This window comes from Cebus imitator, unplaced genomic scaffold (assembly GCF_001604975.1).
Source record: "Cebus imitator isolate Cc_AM_T3 unplaced genomic scaffold, Cebus_imitator-1.0 Scaffold6, whole genome shotgun sequence".
Taxonomy (NCBI): domain Eukaryota; kingdom Metazoa; phylum Chordata; class Mammalia; order Primates; family Cebidae; genus Cebus; species Cebus imitator.
In genome coordinates, this window is record NW_016107321.1 from 10,791,587 (window position 1) to 10,817,256 (window position 25,670).

Consider the following 25,670-nt stretch of genomic DNA (forward strand, 5'->3'; position numbering starts at 1 on the left):
TTGACATGTTCCAAAACACTAAATCTCTGTGAGAATATTTTATGAAAAAATGGCTACAAAATAGCAATTCACCACTTAAGTTTAACCAAATAAGATGACATCTCATTTTAAGTTAGTTTTTAAAGGAAAAATATACTGCTTTGTTTTTCAGTTAGTTACATTAGTTGGAACAGTAAGCACAAGAAGATACTGCACCATTTCAGTTAATCCAATCTTTAAAACTAAATTTCCCTGAATTTCTCAGAGGTCTGACACTACCCTGAGAAGAATGAAAAATAGACCGGCATATATCAGGGCACATTGATTAAAAGTCTGGATTATGAGATGGAATTTTACTGGAGTCAATACTTAGTCACTAATTTTTTAAAAAATTAATTTTTTAAAAAATTTTATAAGTTTAGTAAAGACAAGGTCTCACTATGTTGGCCAGGCTGGCCTTGAACTCCTGGCCTCAAGCAATCCTCCCACCTTGGCTTCCCAAAGTGCTAGGATAACAGGGGTGAGCCACTGCATCTAACCCTCAGACTCTACTTTTTAACTATGACCTTGGGCAAGTTATTTCCTTAAATATTAGTTCCCTCGACTATAGAGTAGAGATTACAGTCCGTATCTAACTTGATTAAGTAAGATATCCCATCCTAGACACAAAATGGTCAATATATGTTGTTATTAATAGTCTTAAAGCCAAATTTTTCTAGGAATAACCACATTTTTAATCAAACAACATTTTCTCTCACAAATAACAATAATTTATAGAAACACATACCAATTTCTCCTGCTATGTATAAACTATTAATTTTAAACCTACATATACTGTAATTACATACACTTATAAAGAAACACACCTATATCACACACATACACACACACACACACACACACACACACACAACTGGAACCGTTTTGTTTTTAAACTATACAACTGAAAGAATAGCCATTTTGATTTCATTCACAAAAAATGCGTTAATGTTGTCCGGTGCTGTAATTTTGGGAGCTATTCTTATTTGAGGTTTTTTTCCATTGAATTGAAACCATTTATTTCCCAAATTAACTCTCCACAGGTGTCTTGTAAAAAAAAAAAAACAAAAAACTGAGATCAGCATTTGAGAGTGATATAGTTGATTTTAAAAGTAGGCTTCTGCTTTTAGTTTAGCTGGGGAAAATATAGTTTATAGTTAAACCAAATACAAAGCATCTCCTTCTTGACCTGCTATTTTGATTCAAATGTCAAGAAAGTGCTTTAATAATAGTAATTAGAAGATTAGGACAAGACTTGCCATATCAATGAAAAGGAATTAGTAGGACATATCACAATGTCCACTTTATCAGTATTATATTACTTTTTTCTATAAGATCCACTGATAGAGATATCAGAATATTAAGGCTTTTCCCAAGAATAATTACATTATCTCACAAAACACATAACTCATTTGGTGAAAACATTCATGTCAATTGGCTTGACTGAAATGGTTAGGCACGTTAGACAAAATAGTGAATTTGCTATTTTGGAGATGAAGGTGCAGTTTAAAGAGCAGTTTTCAATTTATCGTTTTATTTGATTTGCAGATTCTTGGACTCTCACATAATGAACCATAATTTCTTAGAGCATTCCTAAGAACTTACATTCTTCTGGAGCTCACAGGAAATTTTGAGAATCTCTGGCTGAGATAATGTGATAATAATTGAGTGCAAAGTGGCATTGCATGGCAAAGCAGAGAAAAGCTGTGGAGTAATATTTGAAGCTGGGGTGCTTGTCTGGATTCTACTTCTTCCTGGCTGTTTGATCTCATATAATGATTTAACTTCCTTGAGCATTTATTTTCTCACATTTGCCCATCAGAGTTGTTATAGGAAGCAGATGTGATAATGCCCATGAAACCACTTTTAAATCTGTACATTGCCATACAAATGTAAGGTAGCATTACTATCATGGTTGTAGTTAGTACTAGCTTGGTGCAAAAGCCATTGCGGTGTTTGCCATTGAAAGTAATTGCAAACATTGCAATGACTTTTATACCACCTGTTTTAGTGATAATTCAACTGTTCTAACAGTGTTGCTTTTTTCCCAATATGATGCTAAACATTTTCAATAAACACCTACATGTCAAAATATAAAACACATTAGAGGACAGGCACGGTGGCTGACACCTGTAATCTCAGCACTTTGGGAGGCCAAGGTGGGCGAATCACTTGGGGTCAGGAGTTCAAGACCAGCCTGACCAACATGGTGAAACCTCGTCTCTACTAAAAATACAAAAATTAGCTGAGTATGGTGACACATGCCTGTAATCCCAGCTACACAGGAGGCTGAGGCAGGAGAATTGTTTGAACTGGGAGGCAGAGGTTGCAGTGAGCCGAGATCGCACCACTGCACTCCAGCCTGGGCGACAGAGTGACGCCATCTCAGAAACAAAAAACAAAAAACAAAAAAGAAAATGCATCAGAGAATACGATTCGGTTTGAAACCAAGTGGGCAAGACAGGTTAGCAGTGGTCAACAGTTCATGTTTGAGTCGATCCCGAAGTGATCAGAATAAACAGGGAAGTGTTTGAAAGCAAAGCGGAGTTCAACAGGACAACAGCAGTGTAGGGAGCGTGTGGTGAAATTAAATTGCACTGAGAGCAGATGGAAAATGAATGCCTATGCCTGAGTCTATCTAATACAGATGTAAAAGTCATAAAGACAGCAAGCTGAACATCAATCCGGCACAGATGCTACAGCTGGAGCACTAGGCTGAGCCCAGGCATGCACAAAGAAACATGAGATCATCTTTTTTGTTTTTTTTCATATTCAACCCTGGAAAGACCTCTTTAAGGCACTGAATCTATCTCTTGGTCTCCTTATCAAAAGGACTTGTTAGAAGTAAAATTAGAAAACAACCATGAATGTAACCCATGTTTTGAAAGGTGTAACATTGGATCAGAGTAATAAAGGCTGAGAAGCAGAAAAGGAAGACGGCCTATTTTCAATATTTTCCCATTACTTACGGTAAGCATGAAATGATTTTGGAGGGTTACACAGTCATTTAGGTTGTTCGTCAGTTGCATGAGAAAGGGGTCACGTCTGCCACATCTCCTGAAATATCCTCAGCCCTCTCATCATTCATTCAACAGATATGAATCTGTCCAGTGTTTTGGATGTTTTGGAAGTTTTTTCTTTTTTTTTTCTGACATGGAGTTTTGCTCTTGTTGCCCAGGCTGGAGTGCAGTGGCATAGCCTGGACTCACTGCAAACTCTACCTCCCGGGTTCAAGTGATGCTCCTGCCTCAGCCTCCCAAGTAGCTGGGATTACAGGCATGTGCCTCCACATCTGACTAATTTTGTGTTTTTAGTAGAGATAAGGTTTTATCATGTTGGCCAGACTGGTCTTGAACTCCTGACCCCAAGTGATCCACCAGCCTTGGCCTCCCAAAGAGTTGGAATTACAGGTGTGAGCCACTGCACCCAGCTGGACGTATTTTCTTTTTAATATGCTAGACACTGTTCTGGGAGAGCAAGACAGATATGGCTCCTATCCTCAGGAAGTAATGGCATCCCGGTTTCATGCAGCATGTCCTTATTACAGATTGTTAGCAAAAGTGGTCACAATTATTCTCCCTGTATCCCCATCCTTTTGCAATGTAATTGCAGATCCTATCAGCAAGAGATGGAGTATAATTTCCCACCCTTTGAATCTAGGTTGGCAGGGTGACTTTATTTGACCTATAAAAAGCACGGAGGTGACCGTATGCCAGTTCCTACTCTATGCCTAAAGAAGCTTTACTCTCTTTTGTCTCTCTTTTTCTCTCTCGGAATCTGTGACCACCGTGAGAACAAGGCTGGGCTAACATGCTAGTGGGTAAGAGTCCATGTGGAGCTAGTCATTTTTGCTGAGGCTATCTAGATCAGCTAGTTGACCACCTGCCTGTCTGGCAGCTCCCCTCAGAGCAAGCCCAGCCAACAATGGAAGAATGATCCTGCCAAGCCCAACCCCAGTGGCTGTTCTACAGAATTGTAAACTACGTGAATGATTGCTTCCAGCCACTAAATTTTGGAACGATTTGTTATATAGCAAAATCTGACTGAGCAGCTCTTAAGTATGTAAGTATGACTCCAAGCTTATTTTGGGCACAGAATTTTCTCATTGGCTTATCAAATTACCTTGATAACTGCCAAATCGCCACTCCACTTTGCGCTGTATGGACATTGCCTCACTGGACAGTTGTCAGAATACAGATACCCTGGGAAGGTTTGATATTGGATCTCTGATCTGCAGAATATGAAGTTGACTAATGTGCTTGAAATGTGACATTTAGAGTATAATATATTCCTCAAAGAAAATACAAATACATAAGGCAGAACATAAACATCTACAACAAATATAAACTTCAAACAAGTAGTTGAAAAGTTAAATGCAAATCCTGTTAGCTTTGTTTTCCAACATGATGACTCATGATGTGAAACTATGACCAAACACCTGTTTGTTACATTCTGGATTTGTACGACTAATTTAATATGTCCTATAGATACAGCTATTGAGTCTTCAATTTCTCCTTCAAGTCATTTTATGATATTGATATATTATTGAAACTATCACCAGAAGCTTATGTATTGTTCCAGTTGTCTAGATGTAACTGCTTTAATTCTAATGATGACATATCAGTGGAAATTAGCAAAAGGGAGCTTTGATTTATTTTAATTTTCAAATATGTCGGAGTCTTTCCCTCTTTTCCTGGTAGCCTCTCTTCTGTGTCCAGTTCTCTCAGCTGGGCATTTTGGGACAGCAGCCAATTCCAGGGCTAATGTGTTTCTGCTGTTATCTTACACTGATGATGCTTCATAGAAGCAGCAATGAAGATAAGCCCTAATTGGATGTATTTTCAAAGCAAACCTTTTAGTTACTTAGAACAGAACTCCTCTAATTAGCTTCCTTTCTCCTCTATCTGTCCGTACAATAGCCACATTGATGTGAAAATGCTGAACTTGGAAGAGAGTCAAGGGCAGTGTCGGGCAACTGAAGAATAATCATGCTTAGCTCAGAGAAATGCTCCACCATACAGGCTGGGAGCTGCCTTTCCACAAAGGCAGGAGGAGTGAAGGATAGCTGGGAAGTCCCATGTGATGAGAGGTCCTTACAGTGGTCCAGGGTACACTACCTAGCAGCCATGCTCTAGAGCCCAGCAAGACAGAGAAGGCACAGGAAGGCACTTAAGGAGAAAGAGTCAGTACTTTATAATGGCCATTATTTTGCTCCAATGGAAATATTTTACTTCAAAGCAAAATATTTTACCTTTAGTTGAGGACTGGGCATTTTAAATTGTATTCTTTAACATGTTATTCCCTGAGGTTGATGAATATCTATTTCAATCCCTGTCCTTTTTGAGTTATTTATGAGATTCTAGCAGCCATTAAATAGGAGAGCTGCTTAGTATTAGGTTGATGCAAAAGTAATTGCTGTTTTTTGCAGTTACTTTTAAAAAGTATCTCCTAGTAAAAGGAGTAGGTTTAGAGGTCTTGATGTGTAAAAAAACATAGAGAAAAGAAGCAGAGTCAAAACCCTTTCTTTCTGGCATTCATTTCTGAAATGAAATTAGAAGTGAGACATAATAAGTTAATAATTTCCCTTTGGCTGGAAGTGGGTCTGCCATCATTACCTCATGCTCTCTAGGGGGTACGAGTTCCTGTGTTCCTTTGAGCATTACTGAATACCAGGGGTATGAGGATTAATGTTGCCTGTAACAGATGCATCTGGGCCACATTACATTACTCCTCTGGTCAATTAGAAAAGGTGAGCCTGGACTGGGCTGGATGGCTGCGTGTGGTAAAGAGGGGACAGTGAGAGGGAGGCTGTGGTCAAGAGACAGCGGGGGGAAGCAGCTTCACCCTGTCGTGGCGAAGGCCTCCTCTGGTTCCTCATCTATTTGACTTCCTATTCTCTTCTCTGGAGCTATCTATCCCCAGAGTCCTGACCCCTGACTCTAGGAACTTTAACCAAGATTCTGGCTCTAACCTTTACTTCATAGGAAGTTTGAATTTGAATTCACTGTTAAAAAAATTATACAGACTGTGATTTTTGGATGCTGGCAACATTATTTAAAATTTACTTATTTATATTAATATTAATAATTGTCATGTGTTTTATTGATTTTTATAGATCAGAGGTCAAATTTAGCCAACCAGTGGCTTAACCAAGTAATGTTAACTTGGAGACAGCCTTTTCTCTTTCCTCCTTGTTGATTTCCCATATGATTATAATATTGTGTGTAAGGCTTGAATATTCTGAACTCTTCTGGGCTCAGAAACACACCTTCCAAAAGCTAGTCCCTATTCACCCTATTATCTCCAACGAGCATGAGGTCTGTTAAAAATTGTTTAATCTAATAATATTTATGGGATTAAAATTCATAGATAATAATAGATTATTCAGTCTAATATGTTTGATATTTGTGCTAGAGTTCAGGTAGCAACCCAATAGCTTAGGAAAAGTTAGGGACGGTCATTTTTTAATCTTTTTCCTTTTCTGTGATGTTAATTTTCTGTGACTATCTTGCACCCATGACCACAGTGGGCAAGGCACTGACCCTGTCTCTTTAACCACAGAGCTGGATTAAGACTGGCTTTTGAGAAGCAAGAGGGATATAGAAGTGATGTCTATGAATTATATCATAGTTCTGGGGAAAAGGTTTCCAGATCAGAATTACTTCTACAATGTGCTAAAATCATACATTTTGCATAGAAGTAAAGGCCATGAAAATAGTGATTTTTAATAGTTTCACCGATTTCTCATTGGTGCATCTTTACACCAAAATGAATATGTAAGTCAAATATAAAGAGCACAGTTTATATAACAAATGTCTTCTCTAACACTAGAGCCACAATTTGCTCCCCTCTTCCCTCCATTCTACCCTTGACAATGGATTAAACTCTTTGATATGGCACAAAGCTCTATAAGTTTTACGTCACACCCAGTGGATACACCTAATTCCAGAGACTGCGTACCTGATGATTAGTTCTATCCACTGTATTGGCTGTGGAGGGGTGGTCTCTAGTGTTCTGACGAATTCGAGCTGAGTTTTGTTGCTCAATGGCAGAAGGGGTTGGGATACAGAACTCTCTGAAGCATCGTTTGAAGTTTTCATCCAGAAATGCATAAAGGACTGGGTTGAGGCAGCTGTTTGTGTAACCTAGAGCAATGCAGAAGTGCCAAGAAACAGTCTGGAATGTAGTTTCCGGGATTGTAACCAAGGCTTTAATGATGACGTAAATGTGAATGGGAGTCCAGCAGACGATGAACACAGCCACCACCACCAACACCATCCTGGTGATCCTTCGAAGATTCCTGTCCTTTTCTTTGGAGCCAGAGAGCATGCGGACACTCTTGAGGCGCAAGATCATCAGTCCATAGCACACGGTGATGATGAGCACGGGCATAATGAAGGCGAAGATGAAAACACAAATCTTCAGCAGGTTTTCCCAGTACCAGGTTGGATGAGAGAATGTTAGTGTACAATCTATGGAACCTAGAAGGAAAGAATTTAGAGGAAAAATTAGCAGCAACATTTAATTATGTCATAAGGTTTTAATACTGCCATTTTGCTTGCTCATTTGTAGCCTTGACCAGAACTAACTTAAGGCTGTAAGGAAATTGTGGAAGAAACTCACCTGTTTGTTGATTTTCAAAGAAAGTTTTAATTCTAATTTTTTTCCTAAATTTCCCATTTTGTGGTCCACTTTGATCACATTAAGCTTTCACTGAGGGAACGATAATGAACCTCTCAATATGAGCTTAACCATTTATGAGGTCTATGTTGATATCAAATGTAATAATTATCCAAAGTCTCTAGGAGGTTCCAGCTAATGGATGTTTTCACTCCATTTTTTTCATGGATTATTCAATATTCCGCTGTTAGGTGTAGAAAGATAAATTTGCCATGTAGCAGCCACTTGGAAATTTTAAATAAGCCTCAGTATAATACTGTTTGGGTTTAAGCTCCAATTACTTGGGAGAGCTGTGTTCCGATTTACCACTGTTTTTATGAAGTAAATACAGAGAAATCAGGAATACATAGATTGTATTATCTTTAAAGGGTTTTATAGGCCTAAAATTATGAGGAAAATTCCTATTTTAAAGTATTCAAGGGCATTTCTTACTAGAAAGAATAATTAAAATTACAATTTGACGAAGACAATGGACCACTCCATAAATACTGCTTTGCTCATGACATCACCAACATGTCAGGCTATGAACCCTCCATCCCTCAGGCCTATAACATCACTCACCTTGCCTGTATTTTGTTGTAGCCATGAACATTACAGGAAGACCAATGGCTGAAGAGATGATCCAGTTGCAGACATTGACAATTTTGGCATTTCGGGGAGTACGGAAATCTAAGGCCTTGACGGGGTGGCAGACTGCAATGTATCGATCAACGCTCATGGTGCAGAGCGTGAATATGCTGGTGAACATATTATAGTAATCTATGGAGATCACAATCTTGCAAAGGATGGTTCCAAATGGCCATGTTCCCATTAGGTAATTCACACTCTGGAAGGGCAGGGTACTGGTGGCTAAGGCATCTGCCAGAGCAAGGTTGAAAATGTAGATGTTGGTGGCTGTCTTCATTTTGGTGTATCTAGGAGATAAAGGAAGAAGAGTGACAGAGTCAGTAAAAGGCACTAATGTAAAATACAGGTAAGCTTCCAATGATAAATTTGCATGAATTAGTAGAAAGCTTCTTTGAGATTAGATATGGGATTCTTTTCCAGTATTAGCTTGGCTATTTACAATGATGTCAATGATGTGCATATGGGCTAAATAGCTGTAATAATAGCAACGATGCTGCTTTGTTGAGTTTCTTTTTTCTTTTTCTTTTTTTTTTTTTAAGATAGGATCTTGCTCTGTTACCCAGACTGGAGTGTAATGGTATGAACAGCGATCACTACAGCTTCAACCTCCTGAACTCAGGAGATTCTCTTGCTTCAGGTTCCTGAGTAGCTGGGACCACAGGTGCATGCCACCATACCCTGTTAATTTTTTAAAAACTTTCATAGGGACAGAGTCTTGACATTTTTCTTAGGCTAGTCTTGAACTTCTAGTCTCAAGCAATCTTCCCCCCTCAGCCTCCCAAAATTTTGGGATTAGAGGCGTGAGCCACTGCACACAGTGAGGTTTTTTTTTTTTTTTTGTAATGTGTTATTCATTGTGATAGGTCTAACAGAAAGAGGGAGATTCCAGTAAAGTAGCAGAGGCAGAGACTGGATAGTTATTCTAAATAAAAAAGAGAACATTTTAGATATATAAATATAGTTACAATTATCAAGAACTATAGTCGTGCAAGTGTCTGTAGGTGTGTACACAAACACATGCACATACAAACACATCAGCTATTATGGGACACAGAGATGAAGTATCTCACAGAGTGTAAGGCAGGGGGAATAGAAGGACTAAGATGTCGAAGGCATCCTGGAAGTGCAAGTTTAATCCAAAGTACAAGTGGGATGATTGAGTAAGACAGTTGGTGGGAGCAGGTCATTCCAGGTAGAGAGGTAGCAGAGAGCACCCCAGCAGTAGAGTTGGAATAGCATGATGTGTACGTCAAGCACGTTCTACCAGGGAATGCCAATGGATCTTATAGGGGAAGAAGAGAGGCCAGGACATGAAGAACTTGTATGCCATGGCAAGAAGATTAGAGTTTATCCAATCCTTGATGAGGAACACAGGTATGTTTTCTTTGTTAATAGCTTTACTGAGGTATAACTGACCTATAATAATTAATGCATGATTAAAGTGTACAATTTGATAAACTTTGATACATGTATACACATGTGAAACCATCACCATAATTAAGATCAGAGGTTGGCAAACTATGGTGTTGAGACCCAATTGGGCCACTGCCTGTTTTTATAAACAGTTTTATTGGTACACAGATACACCCATTAAAAAACCCATAAGTGTTTTGATGTTACAATGGCAGAGTGCAGTAGTTGCAACAGAGATCAGATAATATGCAAAGCCTAAGTTATTTACTATCTTGCACTTTACAGAAAAAAATGTCAACCCCTGATCAAGATAATGATATCAATTGCTCCCCAAAGTGTCCTGTGTAGCTCTTTAATCTTTCCTTCTTGCCCCTCCCTGTCCTCAGAGCCAACCCTTACTATTCCGTAGGGAATTGCTGATCTTGGTTTGCTTTCTGTTCTTAGAGATTAGTTTGCATTTCCTAGAAGATGAAAATAGAATCATTCGGTATGTACCCTTTTTTTTTTTGTGAAGCTTCTTTCACTCAGTGTAATCATTTTGAGAATCATCCATGTTGTTGTATATAACAAGAATTCATCCTTTTTATTGGCAAGTAGTATTACATTGTGTGTTTATACTGAGCTTGTTTATCCATTCATCTGTGTGTATTTTTTTTTTTTTTTTTTTTTTTTTTTTTTTTTTTTTTTTTTTTTTTTCTGAGATAATGTTTCGCTCTGTTGCCCAGGTTGGAGTGCAGTGGTGTGATCTCAGCTCACTGCAACTTCTGCCTCCTGGCTTCAAGTGATTCTCCTGCCTCAGCCTCCCAAGTGGCTGGGACTACAGGCATGTGTCACCATGCCCTGCTAATTTTTGTATTTTTAGTAGAGATGGGGTTTCACCATGTTGGCCAGGATGATCTTGATCTCTTGACCACATGATCCACCCGCCTCGGCCTCCCAAAGTGCTGGGATTACAGGTGTGAGCCACTGTGCCCAGCCCATTCGTCTGTTTTATAATCCATTCATCTATTAATGGGAACTGAGTTGCATACAACTTTTGGATATTACAAATGAACTGTTATGAACATTCATGTGCAAGTCTTTATATGAACATATGCTTTTCTTTCTCCTGGGTAAGTATCTAGGAGTGTTATATATATTTTTATTTTTATTTAATTTTTCTTTCTCTCTTGTGTTATATGTTTTTAAGGCCTGCAGAAATTAGAAATATAATGAAAATAGAATAGATAAGCACGTATACTTGCAATAATACATTATATCTGATGGCAGAAGTATACCTTGCAAATACTGGATAGCAATTTTTTTTAACATTCCACATACATTTACCTTAATTTAGTAATAGTACCTCAGTTTCACTCTGGGAATCACTCATTTCCCATCCTCAGTCCAGTTGCTTTGCAATGGACTCTATTACTAGTCCAGGGTGTGAAGACATTCAGTGACTAGGGCCATGGCGAATGGACAAGGATAGTTTCGTGTTTCAACCAGAGCCAGTGAGAGTTTATTTGAGACTAATGGAGAAAAAGTGCATTCGTTTTCCCGCAGGACCCACACCTGAGAAGATGTATGGTATGTAGTTGCTGGAGGAGCTTGTCTGAAAATGGACCTAATCCAGAGAATGCGGATTGGAGAGCATGAGAGAGAACCCCATACCTGAAGCCAGGCTCTCCTTGGATTTCCAATTTATACCATGCCATCAATTCCTTTTAAATGTTAGCTTGTGTTTACTGTTTTCCCGTCACACGATGTTGAGTCTAACTCATTCAGCCCATGACAGCTGTTGGTTGGAGGCCCTTTGTTTAGGACTGAATTTAGCGTCCAGGAAAGTGTTTTGGTTTCAGTAACATCAGGAAAGTGATTTCATAAATCTCTTCAGAGTCAACAGGATGGCTTTGTTACCGGAGCTTTAAAATTCTGATACCGAATCTCGTTTGTAATACTTGCAGAAGTTGCGCTACTGCCAGAAAAGCTACCCCATTTTCAGATTTGGGGCATTTTTTCTTTTTGACTTGCTTTAGAAGTTTTACTTTCTTAAACGATTTTTAAAGAAAAAGATAGAAAGAGCCATTTAACTTGAGGAGAGAAACAATTTGATTTTACTTTGGACTCTAAATATGGCAAATATAGAAAGATAAGGTAGACAAATACTCCAAAGTACAAAAACTAACAAAAAAGCAAAATTAAAACTGTGGTTTTAAGATTTAGAATAATTGACGTTGGCACTCAAGAAGTTTAAACATTTTCGATTTTTTTCAATAAGCAGAAGTTTCTCCCCCAAATCAGAAAATAACTTTTGCTAGATTCACTGTTGGTTATAGACCTGCGTGATATAAAGAGATGCTTCACTGCGGTTGCCGCTTTCCTACCCAGCAGGACTTACATTTCGTGGCTTATCTTTAATAGTGTTTTATGTTAAATAATTGGTTTCTTGACAGTCAGTTTTCTGATTCATCATTCTTCTATCCTTTCCTTCAGGCTTATCTTAGCAGTAAGTATTTCCAATGTATGTTTATTTTAGTTAAAAAATCATTTCCTTCTCCAGAATGAGATGTTTGCAAAAAAAAAAAATTATGTCAGGGTTCAACATCGTGAAAGGAAACGTGGTTATGCATATGTTAATCAGCATGCTAGCCATTCCACAATGTGTGTCTATTTCAAAACATCATGTTGTGTATGGTAAATATATATAATTTTGTCTGTCAATCTACAAAATAAAAATGATAAAAAATAAAAGTGAATATCTATAAAAGCTCTTTCAGTGGACATTTTATAGGAATGATGCTTTACATTTTTCTCAATTTATTTAAAAAGCCTTCCTCTAAAGATAGCCAGCATTCTTATCCCAGTTACTCATCCAAAGATCACAGCAACATATAAAAGGGGGCTCAGCAATCTTCTAAATATGTGAAAAAAAGTTATAGAAAGAGAAAGGTTTAAGAATTCCAATTGCCTCCAGTATATATACCCAAAGGCTTTAATCTGAAGAGATAGTTTAATCAGAAAAGGAGTAATGTGGGCTGGGCACAGTGGCTCACACCTGTAATCCCATCACTTTGGGAGGCTAAGACCTCACTTGAGGTCAGGAGATGGAGAGCGGCCTGGCCAACCCCGTCTCTACTAAAATTAGAAAAATTAGCTGCAGGTGGTGGCAGGCACCTGTAATCCCAGCTACCAGGGAGGCTGAGGCAGGAGAATCGTGCCACTGCATTCCAGCCTGAGCAACAGAGTGAGACTCTGTCTCAAAAGGAAAAAAAGGGCAAGCTCTTCATTCTATTCTGTTCTGATATGGTGGCATGAATGTTGTCCCAGCAAAGTTCATTGAATGGTCAGAGTCACACCATGAGCCTCTCACAGGAACATAGGACTCAGAGTTAGCAAACTATTCAAAGAAGTGACCTGCAGGAATAATTATCCTTGCCCTTCAGTTTACCTGAGTGGGTCCGAGTAGGACTCCTGACTATTAAAACAAACACGATCTTGCTTCCATCCTCCGTGCCTACTGCTTTGTACTGTACTATGAATGTGTTCTGTGGCACATGAGCAAAGAGAGACTCATCTGGACTCACAGGCACTCCTGACATTGACCCTTCTTAGGGTAGCATTGAATTCCATCTTCTGCTGTAAGCAGTGGCCCAAGCTGTTTCTTTCTAATTATCCCATTACAATTTTGTAGTAGATATTTCTTTAACTTTGGTCTACACGATTAAATAGTTGTTTTGTTTTATGTATGAATTCAAATGAATTTACCATGCTATTCTTTTTTGAAAATAATTGTGTTCTTCTGAGACCCTTCAATGTTTGACCCATTAGAATGATTTATGGAACTTCCAGAAGCATTGAGGAGAAGGCATTGTGAGGCCCATTTGTTGGCAGCTTACCTATTATTTGATACTGCATATATGACTTTTGTTTATAAGTGTCCTTCCTTTCTTATGGTTATAAAATAATTCCTATTTGTCTTTTGACCTATTCTTCACATATTTCTCAAACTATTGCTACTTACCAAAATGTGATTGATTTCATGCCAAGTGAAGCTAGACTGAATAAATTATTTCTGTATACCTGATGGGCTTTGCAAACTTTTGTTTTGTAGTTAATTCTTTGAATTGTGATGATCATGTCTCAGTTCAGAAATAAAACTGATCAAGAGAGCCTGAGAGGAAGAAGGACACTTTTTAGAATCCAGCTTGTTGGTTTTTTATTTTGTTCCACATCATGGCCTTATCTTGCTCAACCACCTTTTTCCTAAGTTCACAATAGAGTCAATTGTGATGGATGGAAGAATTTCACTTCTTTTGGGGCTGATTTTTCTGCCCTTTCATTTTTTTTACCAAGTGGCGTGAAGAAAGATATCTAATTCAGTAAGAATTCAATGAGCCCCTTTTATATGTTCAGCATTGTGCTTGAAAAGATATATTTATTGCATTCGCAGTGACTTTTATGTACACTTACCCTTACATAGAAATTAACATTTTTAGTCAAGAAAAAAAAAAAAACACAACAGTGTCTAGACTGTCATCCTTTAATACTCATACTTAATTGGATCAATCCAATGAAATAAAGATACTTTCCTACATTTCAAGTCATTATTTAGACAAAGAATGCGGTCAAATGAGTACCTGAATTAATTTATCCATCATTATCCACCTATTCCATTCTGATATCCCAGGTGTGTTTTTACTTGTGAGTGTGTGTGTGTGTGTGTGTGTGTGTGTGTGTGTGTGTGTGTGTGTTTTGGAGTGGGTTCTAAAATAAAAAACATAATCCAAACTAGTGATTATCCTCTCATTTGGTATTAATATGGAGAAATACTATGTATTAGATTGTTATTTTGAATTATATTCTCCACTAGCTTAGTGAAGAGGAGAACAGAGGATTTCTCACTTTGCTATAAAGTGTTCTGATACACTTAATTTACATTTATTTCAAAGTGATGTTATGTGGTTAATGACCACATTTCCAATGAGCAACTATCAGTGAAGGGAAAGGGTGGTGTTATCAGACCTCCGAATCCTGCAACTGGGAAGTAATTATTGCTTGCTAGTTTGCCTCAAAAAGAGAAGACTGGGAGAGGCGTCTATGAAATTAAGCAAAGGCGCATCTCCATCCAGAGGGCAAGTGGCTGTTTCCATCTCTGTGTATCACCATAGTTTGATGACTGTCAGTCTTGTTGGTTGCATGTCACCCTTTCTCTCCACATCGTCTTCGCTTTTTTGTCCTCTCCTAATCTTCTCTGCTTTCTTCCTCCTCCAGTTCCCTGATTGACAAGCCATGAGTAAAGTATCTTTCAGAAAGAGCAAGGGGAAGTTGCTTTCTTAGAATGATGATGAACTTTGTATATAGAAAATGTAAAATGAATAACTAATATATTTTTATTCTTGCATCTGGTGCTCGAAAATATCAGAGGAAAATCTGTGTATCCTCAGAATGATTCTGTAGAAGCGAACAGCATACATTTCTATTGTGTTGCCTCTGCTGCTAATCTCATTGTTTCATTCTCTCCTGGATTCTATTTGCCTGCCTTCTTCTTTATTTCTCTTATTTTCTGGTATGCATTTTGGAAGGCTCTTCAAATTCTTGTTTTGGAATTGCAAACTGGGGTGGAGGATGAGGAAAGAACATGGCCGCACGTCACTGCACTGCTCCTCTGGGTATAGGAAAGGAAATGGAAAGAGAGATGCTTCCATTACAGCCAAGAGACCTTGGTTTCCCGTTTTTGTATTATGCTTTCTGGAAGTACCCATTTCCTGCTTTATTCGATTTCTGAAAATTTTACTTCAGGACATGACTAGCACTTATCAGAAATTTATATAAAAATGACATGTTTTGCCTCTCTGATTTTTGTATTCTGTGATAAATAGTATTTATGTATTATAGAAAAATATTACTATGCTATATTCTCTGATATATATATATACACATATATATGTATATATATATGTGTGTGTGTATATATATATATATATATATATATGTGTATATATATATTCTCCGGTATTTTTCCAGAGAATATATACATATATATACATATATATCAGAGAATATAGCATATAGTAATATATATCATATATATATTTTAGTAATATATGTCATACATAGTAATATATAGTAATGTATACACTAATATTTTTAGTAATATATATCAGAATATATATAGGTGTATATGTGTATCAGAGAATACAGCATAGTAATATTTTTTATATATCAAGTGAAATATTCCTACCTGTGGCTTTGGTTTTTGTTTGCAAATATATAGAATATTTAGTTTTTTGGACCAAAGACTTTGAAAACAGCATCAGCGCATCCATGTCAGGAGCTAGAGCTCTTTGGTTTACAGAAAACACTGCTTTGCTTTTATTCTAAGAAACTGTTTACCTTCTAAAGCTAAGCTTAGAAATGTCTTAGCTTTCAAACTTATAGCTTCTAAAAGGAAACGACATATCTTATGTTTTAGAACCTGGGTGTTTTATATATGAAAAATCAAGTATGTATTACTAGCCATTTCAAATCAGGGTATAGCCCTAGGTATTTCTTTAATACAGAAGGAACAACAAAGAAGGCAGCTTCGAAATATGCTAAAACAATTTCACCATTATTAACATTAGAAAATTACCTTTTGTAGAATCACAAGCATATTCTGTAGATTTTAAATTTCTAGAGCTTAGACTACTGGTAAAATTATTTTTTATTGCACTTAGTACAATAAATATAAGGCTTCATATATACTTTTGGCAATGATATTGTACATATAATCACTTAATGTAAGTAAAATATGAAAAGTAAGATGGACAGAAAAATTTAACAAAATAAAATAGAAAAAATCATCCATTCAGCACAGAACCCAGCACAAGATGGGCACCAACAAATACTTGTTGAATGGAATTAAATAAAGAAATAAGGGCTTGGGTTACTTTATTTTTGTGTGTGTAGAATAAGACTTTTTTTTTTTCCTTAGGGAGTCAGCAATTTTTGAAGTAAAACGAAGAGGGAATATTTGTTTTTACTGTGCCAATTCATTGTCAGATTAAAGAGAACTTCGATCATAGAAAGTCATGGAATAATGAGAGGTAAGATCCCAATGAGACTTTCAAGATCACCTTGTCTAATCACCTTGTTTGATGGTGAAGGACCCGAGGGACGGAGAAGTACAAGTATTGGAGGGTTTTCTCCCATTTCTCTAGACTCCATCAAAAACTAAAGTGGAATCTAGACTGTATTGTGAGCCACGTGTATTTCTGGGGGTGCACTGCCTATCATGTAAGCAGTGTATCCCAGAAATACTCTTCCACCTCTCCAGCCACCTAGAAGTAGGCATTCAAAGTTTTCTTATCTTCCTTTCAAAGATGACTGTGCCGAGAGTATCTTGGAAATCTTGAGACATTTTCTTATTATAGTGAATGCTTTAACATAGTTGTTTAAAGGAAAGCTGAGCTTTTTCCATATCCTTTGCTTTATTTTCTTGCAATCCATGGTTTGAACGTTTCAATTCTATGTAAATCGACTCACAACCTCTCTGTTCCCAGTTTTGTGACTAGGTTTTCTCCTTTCGTTTGGACATCTGTCCCCGTTTGTCGTATTGGTTTCTCAGAGACAATACTTCTCGAAATGCACTTATTCTTTCTCACCTCTTCACCCCACCACGCCCACAATGAGAACAGCGCAATAATCCATAAAATCACTTACGAAGATACAACAGATGGAGAATTGAGACTATTAGAAAGAAGGATCAACAAGACTTAATTATTTTTTAGAAGGAGGGAGTAAAAGAAGGGTGTAATATGACTTCTGCATTTCTATCATGGGAGAATGGATAGACGGTGATATCACTATCGAGCAGAGAAGGCAGAGAGGAAAAGCAGATTTGGTGGTGATACTTTGCATGTATGGTGTTGTGGGACAAAGGAGACTATTCATTAAGCCATTGGAAATGTCTACAATTTAGCCGGAGCCACTCACGTGTGGGTCACCAGACTCTAGATGGTGACTGTGAGCAACGGGGATGGCTCTGTACTGTAATGCAGAATAGAAAGAATGCTGAAGATAGAGAAAGACCAAGTTCCAGAAAAGAGCAGAGAGGAAAGGAAGGAGCGAGACAGGGAGGAAAGGTAGGAATACACTTTGCAGGCAACATCAGAAATATGTGAGTGTGAGAGAAATGAGGTTTGAAATGTCAGAGCCAGAAGCCAGTCTGTGGGAGGTTTTTCTAATCATCGGACACACATTTTTCTAAGTAGAGGATGTGGTTTTTATCAATACCTAATCAAAGCAATTGTCATTTATCACGACTATAGCTGGTTATACATGTAAAATGCAATTATTCATGGACTATAATTCCTTTTGATGGCAATTGTTTGAAATAGGATTTGTCAGAATTCTTGCATTTGAAGGCATTAAGCTTGCTGGAGTACTATAGCCATTCGTGTGTCTATATGTGAAATCACATATTTCATGCATCCTAACATATTGAATTACATTTCACTTATGTGATACACACTTTCCTGATAAATCTTATAGCTCATATAAGAAATTATCTTGATAGAAATGTCCCCAAATCTGACAATCTTAAAAATTTAAATGACATTCCAGGATCAATTTGCAAACTAAAAAATTATCTAAAATATCAATAAAAATAAATAAATTTTTGATTAACCATGCTAGAGAAACTAGTTATTATTTCCTTTTCCATACAGAAAATGATAATCTGAAATTGTCATCAAAGGATCTGGCATTCCAAAAGTATGCAGCCTATCATTTAAGAAAGCATGACAGAAGTACGGCAGGGAATTAACTAACAAAAATATTACTATATTTCTGACCAGGTTCAGTTACTCACATCTGTAATTCTAAGCTCTTTGGGAGGCCAAGGTGGGAAGATCTACTGAGCCTAGGAGATCAAGGCTGCAGTGAGCTACAATTCTGTCACTGCACTCCAGCCTGGGCAATAGAGCAAGATCTCATTTCTCAAAAACGAAAACAAAGTAAAAAGATAAATAACAAAATATTATCTTTACTGGATTTTGTGATATTTGTGGGATTTATTGACTTTTAAAACTTTATATTTCTAAATGATTTTTCCATTGAATTATCTGCTTTAGTTTCTTATTTTTACTTGTGATTTTCTGTCATTTTCTTACGGAGCACTCCAGTGTGTATGAGCCTTGAGCCCCACCCCACATATTTCAAGCCCCTCCCTGCTCACCTCTAAGCTCTGACTCTCAGGGCTGTTCCTGGACTGAGCCTGTTGATCTCTCTGGTCTCTGCCCAGGATTTCTGCCACAGGAATCTAGAGGGCTCACTTGCCGCATGCAGCACAGGTGCCTCTGGCTGGCACAAAAGTTCTCAACTCCATTTACCTCCCGCACCCCATTTTGGGCTCTTCCGCATATTGCAAGACCATCTCAGTTTCTCTTTGCCTAGCGCTACCTGGCCAGATTTCTACTCCCCTCTAGGTACTCCAGGGGACCCTGGGGCACTCTGTGAAGTGTCTCACTCCAGAATTCCAGTCAGGTAAGAGATCACATCTCTTATTGTTTGGAATTCCTTTTATTTCCCAATAAAGAGTTTTTCCTGGAGTGAGGGAATGAGACGATCAGGTGGTAAAGGCAGGCCGCCCACTGAGTTGAATTCTCTTGCTCCCTTTCTTCTATCCTCTCCATGTCTTTCCCCAGTCCAGAACCGTTTCCTCTCTCCTCTCTGTGTGGCAGGAACATCGACATTTTCACCAGCTTTTATTTTCTAATCTATAACCTATGGCATAAGCTATATTCTTTCAGTCTTTTAGGATGAGATTTTTTCTTTCCTCCTGAAAGAAGGTTTGGCTCTCTCTGGAGTACAGTGGCATAATCATGACTCACTGAATCCTTTACCTCCATATATGACTTGATATATTAGATCCTCCTACCTCCTACCCATGTAGCTGGAACCACAGGCCTGCACCACCATGCCTGGCTAATTTTTTGTATTTTTTGTGGAGATGAGAGATGGGGTTTCGCCATGTTGCTCAGGCTTGACTCAAATTCCTGGGCTCAAGGGATCCTCCCTCCTTGGCCTCCCAAAGTGCTGGGATTACAGGTGTGAGCCACCACACGTGGCCTAGGATGTGTTTTTTATGCTTAAGCCCAAGCTTTTAGAATTCATTAAAGATGTTTTCCTTTTTCATCCATCTAGTTTCGCATTTGAAAGCTAAACCTCTCAAAATTCTATAACGGAATTGATAGTCAATTGCTCTCCCTGTAGGTTCTTTTGTAGCCTTCTCTTTCTTGGGAATACAGGGTTACTGTATTCCCAAATAGTCTGGTTTGAAGGATAATAGACTTGCAGTATAAAAAGGAATTACTGAAAGGGAATATATGCAATGGATATTATTTTTATTTCTTATTTTTGCTAAGTGCCTATTAGGTAACTGGTAAGGAAATTAAATAGACTGTTGGAATATGGAGTTCAGAAGAGAGGACAGGGCTAGAGGTGTGCCTTTGGGAGTAGTTGACCTATGGGTAATTTATAAAGCATGGAACAGAGGAACTTAAGGAGAAAGTATATGCACAGAAGAGAAGAGGGCCTAGGTTAAAGCTCTGAGAAAGGTAGAGGAACTAAGGAATGGCAGAGAATTGCAGCAAGAAACCCAGAGCTGGGGTTAAGGAAGCCAAGAGAGGAAAGATTATCATCAAGTTTATAGTGGTCTAATGTGCTGAATGCAGAGAGATCGAGTAAAAGAAATATGTTTACTGCTTTTGGCAAAATACTCTTTAATAACCTTGGCAAATTCCATAGAGTGGTAGGGTTGGATGATAAATAGATATGAGTTAAAAAAAAAAAAAAAAGGAGATGGAGAGCAAGGATCTGGAAGCCAGTGATTTAGAAAACTCTGGATATATTTTGTTATAAAGAGGGAAGGAGAGAAATGTGAGTTCAATAAAGATTATTTATTTATTTAATTAATTAACTAACTAATTTTTATTTTTATTTTTTTGAGATGGAGTCTTGCTCTGTCACCCAGGCTGGAGTGCAGTAGTACAATATTGGCTCACCACAACCTCTGCATCCCAGGTTCAAGCGATTCTCCTGCCTCAGTCTCCAAAGTAGCTGGAATTACAGGCGTGTGCCACCACACTCAACTAATGTTTGTGTTTTTAGAAGAGATGGGGTTTCATCATGTTGGCCAGGCTGATCTTGAACTCCTGACCTCAAGTGATCCACCTGCCTCAGCCTCCCAAAGTACTGGGATTACAGGCGTGAGCCACCTTGCCTGGCCTTATTTTGTTTTTTTGAAAAATCATGATTTGAAGACTGGGCGTAGTGGCTCATGCCCTAAGTCCCAGCGCTTTGGGAGGCCGAGGTGGGTGGATCGCTTAAGCCCAGGAGTTTGAGACCAGCCAGGGCAGCATGGTGGAACTCTGTCTCTAAAAACAAAACAAAAAAAATCCCAGAAACCACCACATTTTTTTTGACATACTAGAGAATGTATGTGTGCTATTAAATCATGTTGTAGCAATGGAAGCTGGAAGAAGTAGGGAAAATAGAGCATGAGCAATGTCCTTGAGAAACTGACAGGGGATGTGCTTTGGAGCACATGTGGTTTGGTTGATCTCTTCTCGATTATTACTGGCAACAGGACTAAAAATGTGGATACAGGTACAGAAAAGACTTGTAGATCTGTTGAGGACGTTTTTGCCTGCTTTTATTTTTATTTTTTTGTTGTTGAAAGCCCTCTCTTAACCGCATTTTTTTCTCTTTTATAATTTTCATTTCTATTTTACTTTTCAGCAAAACTTCTAGAAAGAATCCATATTCACTGTCTTGAATTCTGTTGGAAAGGAACAAAACAAATATTTGTTGGAGTAATAAATAAAATAAAACCCAGAAGTGTCAATGAAAGGAAATGATAGAGAAAAAAAAGTGGGAGGTCTAGAAGAGAAGAAACCGGAAAGTAAATTTAGCAAAGAAGCATTTGCTAGGCAGTATTAGGTGCTCATTTGAAATATATAGTTTATAAAAAAAAGGAGTTAGGATGATGGATTGAAAAGTTCAGTTTTGGGGGAGGTATCAGATTCAGGGGCTGGAAAGGAAAACGTGCTGGTCTGGAAGGTGGTGATTCTCACAGGGGAGATTTTGGAGCTCTTGGTGACCAGTTCTAGGGTATGACTATGGAAGGCTGGGCCAAAATTTACCTGCAGTGAAATACTGATAATGAGCCCAATTAAAATACTATCTTCTTCATGATGTCTTTTGATCCTTTCCACGGGTGTGATCTGTCTTAGGCTGAGTTCTGCTAACAACTACCATCACTATTGCTGTGGTTACTGATACTGCTACTACTTATTCCTTTTGTTCTTACTCTTGTTATTTTTCTTCTTCCTTCTCTTATTCGTCTTGTTCTTCCTCCATTCTTCTTCTTTCTCCTAATTCTTCTCTTCTGTTTAGTCTCTTTTATATTATGGTTATGACTTGACTATACCTCCTTTAGCACATACACATTTTAAAACAAGTATTGTGTCGAACTTGTCTTTTCTCTATTCTATTTTAAAATTAATTTTAATTAGTTTATGAAAACACAAATTTTTGTTTACAAAAAACTTGTACACAAGTTTCAAGTAATACTAAAAGCCACTTTAAGCCAATTCCAGTATGATACCTCTTTTTTTCCTCAAATACATACATACAACACATTCTCTTTGTCTCATGAATTGGACTGTTACATTGCCTTGACAATAATTATGTGCATAAATATGTACTCTTAGAAAATATGCGATGCTGCATTATTTCTTTTCTTTTTCCTTCTCTCCTTCCTTCCTTCCTTCCTTCCTCCTTCCCTCCCTCCCTCCCTCCTCCCCCCCCCTTCCTTCCTTCGTTCTTTTTGATGGAGTCTCTCTGCAGCTGAGGCTGGAGTGCTGTGGCACAATCTTGGCTCACTGCAACCTCTGCCTCCAAGGCTCAAGAGATTCTCATGCCTCAGCCTCCCAAGTAGCTGGGATTACATGCGTGCACCACCACGCCCAGCTAATATTTTAGTATTTTGGTTGAGGAGGGGTTTTACCATGTTGCCCAGGGTGGTCTCAAACTCCTGAGCTCAGGTGATTGGCCCGCCTCGGCCTCCCAAATTGCTGTGATTATAGGCATGAGCCACTGCACTGGACCTGCATCATTTATTTTCTTAACTTAAATAGTAGCATACTCTGTCTGCCTTGTATATATTTTATGAGTTCCTTTAACATTTTAGTTAGGAATACAATTCTGTGGGCTCTTCATTTTAATACCTGTAGACTTAGTTCATTTTTATTTTGAGATGGAGTTTCACTCTTGTTGCCCAGGCTGAAGTGCAATGACATGATCTCAGCTTCCACCTCCTGGGTTCAAGAGATTTTCCTGCCTCAGACTCCCGAGTAGCTGGGATTACAGGCAACCACCAGCATGTCTGGCTAATTTTTGTATTTTTAGTAGAGACAGGGTTTTGCCACGTTGGCTTGGCTGGTCTCAAACTCCTAACCTCAGGTTACCCAACACCTCAGCCTCCCAAAGTGCTGGGGTTACAGGTGTGAGCCACTCCACCTGGCTTAGTTCATTTTTTAAAGCAGCTTTGTAGTAGTATTTTATATGAATATGCCTCATTGTATGTATCCTTTTTGCTTCTTGGCATTTACGATGTTCATTTTTCAATATTACTAACAATGCTGCAGTGAGTGTTGCTGTACCTGTCCCTTTGTGCAAATCTTTCACTGGGCTGACGTTAGCAGATCCCAGAGGACTGAAATTTCTGTTTAGAGAAGGTCACCCAAATTACCTGGAAAAGCGGTTGTCCTCTTATCTGAGGCACATGATAGTTTGTTCCTCTCATCCTCCCAGTAGTTGAGGTTAAAAAAGTAAAACATCTACCAATCTTTTTTTTTTTTTTTTTTTTTTTTGCCAGAGTCTCGCTCTGTCACCCAGGCTGGAGTGCAGTGGGGTGATCACAGCTCACTGTACACTGCAACCTTGACCCCACTGGCTTAAGCGATCCTCCCACCTCAAACTCCCAAGTAGCTGGGACTGCAGGAACACACCACTGCACCTGGCTAATTTTTTGTTTACTTTTTGTTGAAATGAGGTCTCCCTAAATAACTCAGGCTGTTCTTGAATTCCTGAGCTCAAATGATCTGCCTGCCTCAGCCTCCAAAAGTGCTGGGATTACAGGCGTGACCCACCATGTCCAGTCATCCTATCTACCAAGATTATGAATGATATGTAATATACCATTATTGATTTAATTAACAGTATACTAATTAGAGGTTGAAGATAATTTCATCTATTTCTGGGTTAATCATACTGCCTCTTTTATGAATTTATTTTCTTTTATTGACCATTTTTATTGGGTTGTATTTTTCTTACTGATTTATAAAAAATTAAAATATATACTGCAAATATTTCCTCAAAGATTGCTATTGTTTAACTTTATTCATAGTGTTTTTGTCCCTGAGGAGTATTACATTTTGACTACCTGTGGTGTGTGTGTTCATACGTTTTTTTATAAAGATCTTACTTACTCTGAGGTTATGAAAAATGATGTCTGAAATTTTCTCCTGACAATTTAAAAATATTGATTCTTTTGAACTTTGTAAAAATAATACAGGCTTACTGTACAAATACACAATACAGGAAAATACGAAGAATAACATAAAAATAAGCTAAAATCCTATTACATGGAGATAGCCTTTCAAGCAACATTCTTTCAAGCATCTCCTTATACATGAGAAGAAGAGTAATGATAATGAATACTGCCTACATGCCTGATATTGCATTAAGTAATTTATAAAGTTGATGGGGTGGGTACTTCATTGTCTTCATTTTACAAGCAAGAAAACTAAGGCTTAGAGAGATCAGCTCCCTTCCCACAACTTGTAAAGCCAGTAAAAAGATTCCCTGGGTCTGTTCACTTTTCCACCTATCCTCCCTCTAACAGATGGGGAATATCTCAGAGGTGGGGTTGAGTCTTCTATGTCTTCCAAGCCCTTTGCATAGGAGCACTCAAAATGCTTATTTTAGGCTGAGGTGGGTAGAGCACTTGAGGTCAGGAGTTCGACACCAGCCTGACCAAAATGGTGAGACCCTGTTTCTACTAAAATTACAAAAATTAGCCATGCATGGTGGTGTGCACTCGTAACTCCAGCTCTTAGGGAGGCTGAGGCAGGAGAATTGCTTGAACCTGGGAGGTAGAGGTTGCAGTGAGCCGAGATCGTGCCATTGCACTCCAGCCTGGGAGCAGAGTGAAACTCCATCTGAAAAAAAAAAGTGCTTATTTTAGTTGGTTATATAAAAAACAGATTTAATCTCTATGAAAAAGGTACATAAACATAATTTCGTCCTTGTGATGAAAAATGCCAGTTCTTTTCACCTTGTCTCATTCCTATTGCTCACAGTATCATTTTCAATACTTGTAACTGATTATTTTGCTATTTACTTCAATATCTCTAAAAAGCACATTTCTAGTGTATGTTGAGGATGTCACCTCTAAGAGAGCTAGTTTGGCTTAGCATTCAAAGTAGTTTTTGTTCACTTTGAAAATGTTACTCTATTCATTGTCTTCTTTGTGCCAATTGTGTTGATGAGATTTCTTATTCTATTCCCTTTAAAAATATCATTTTCTCTTCTTTTGTAGGACTTGCAATCTTATCTCTTTTGTATGTTCTGGAATTTTATTAAAATGTGGGAAGGATTTTTAAAAATATTTATTGTGCATGGAGCACAGAGACATCAGTTCAGTCTATGTCTTTCTTTAGTTACAGGATGTTTGGGGCTGTTATTTCTTCAAATATTGCCTCTTTTCCATTTCCTTTGTTCTCTACCTTTAATAGATACAGTTTAGCTTTTCTGTGTCTATCCTTCTAGTATCTTATACTTTTCTTCATACTCTATTTTTATCCCATTCATTTTCTTTTCTTTCTTTCTTTTTTTTTTTTTTT

The 25,670-nt window shown here is 38.0% G+C and overlaps 1 protein-coding gene across 6 annotated transcripts in view; it reads right to left on the reverse strand.

The window, feature by feature from the left end:
* OPRM1 (opioid receptor mu 1) overlaps positions 1 to 25,670 on the reverse strand; it is a 109,175-nt gene that overhangs the window by 20,931 nt on the left and 62,574 nt on the right. For 3 of the 6 annotated variants that reach the window (XM_017538876.2, XM_037742071.1, XM_037742072.1), the window contains exons 2-3: positions 8,260 to 8,612; positions 6,979 to 7,499 (exon numbers count right to left, since the gene is read on the reverse strand). In XM_017538876.2, the coding sequence (XP_017394365.1) occupies positions 6,979 to 7,499; positions 8,260 to 8,612 (874 nt within the window). Of the gene's footprint in view, positions 1 to 6,978; positions 7,500 to 8,259; positions 8,613 to 11,064; positions 12,900 to 25,670 lie in introns of those variants that run through there. The other 3 variants (XM_037742082.1, XM_037742077.1, XM_037742085.1) reach the window with 3 other exon arrangements.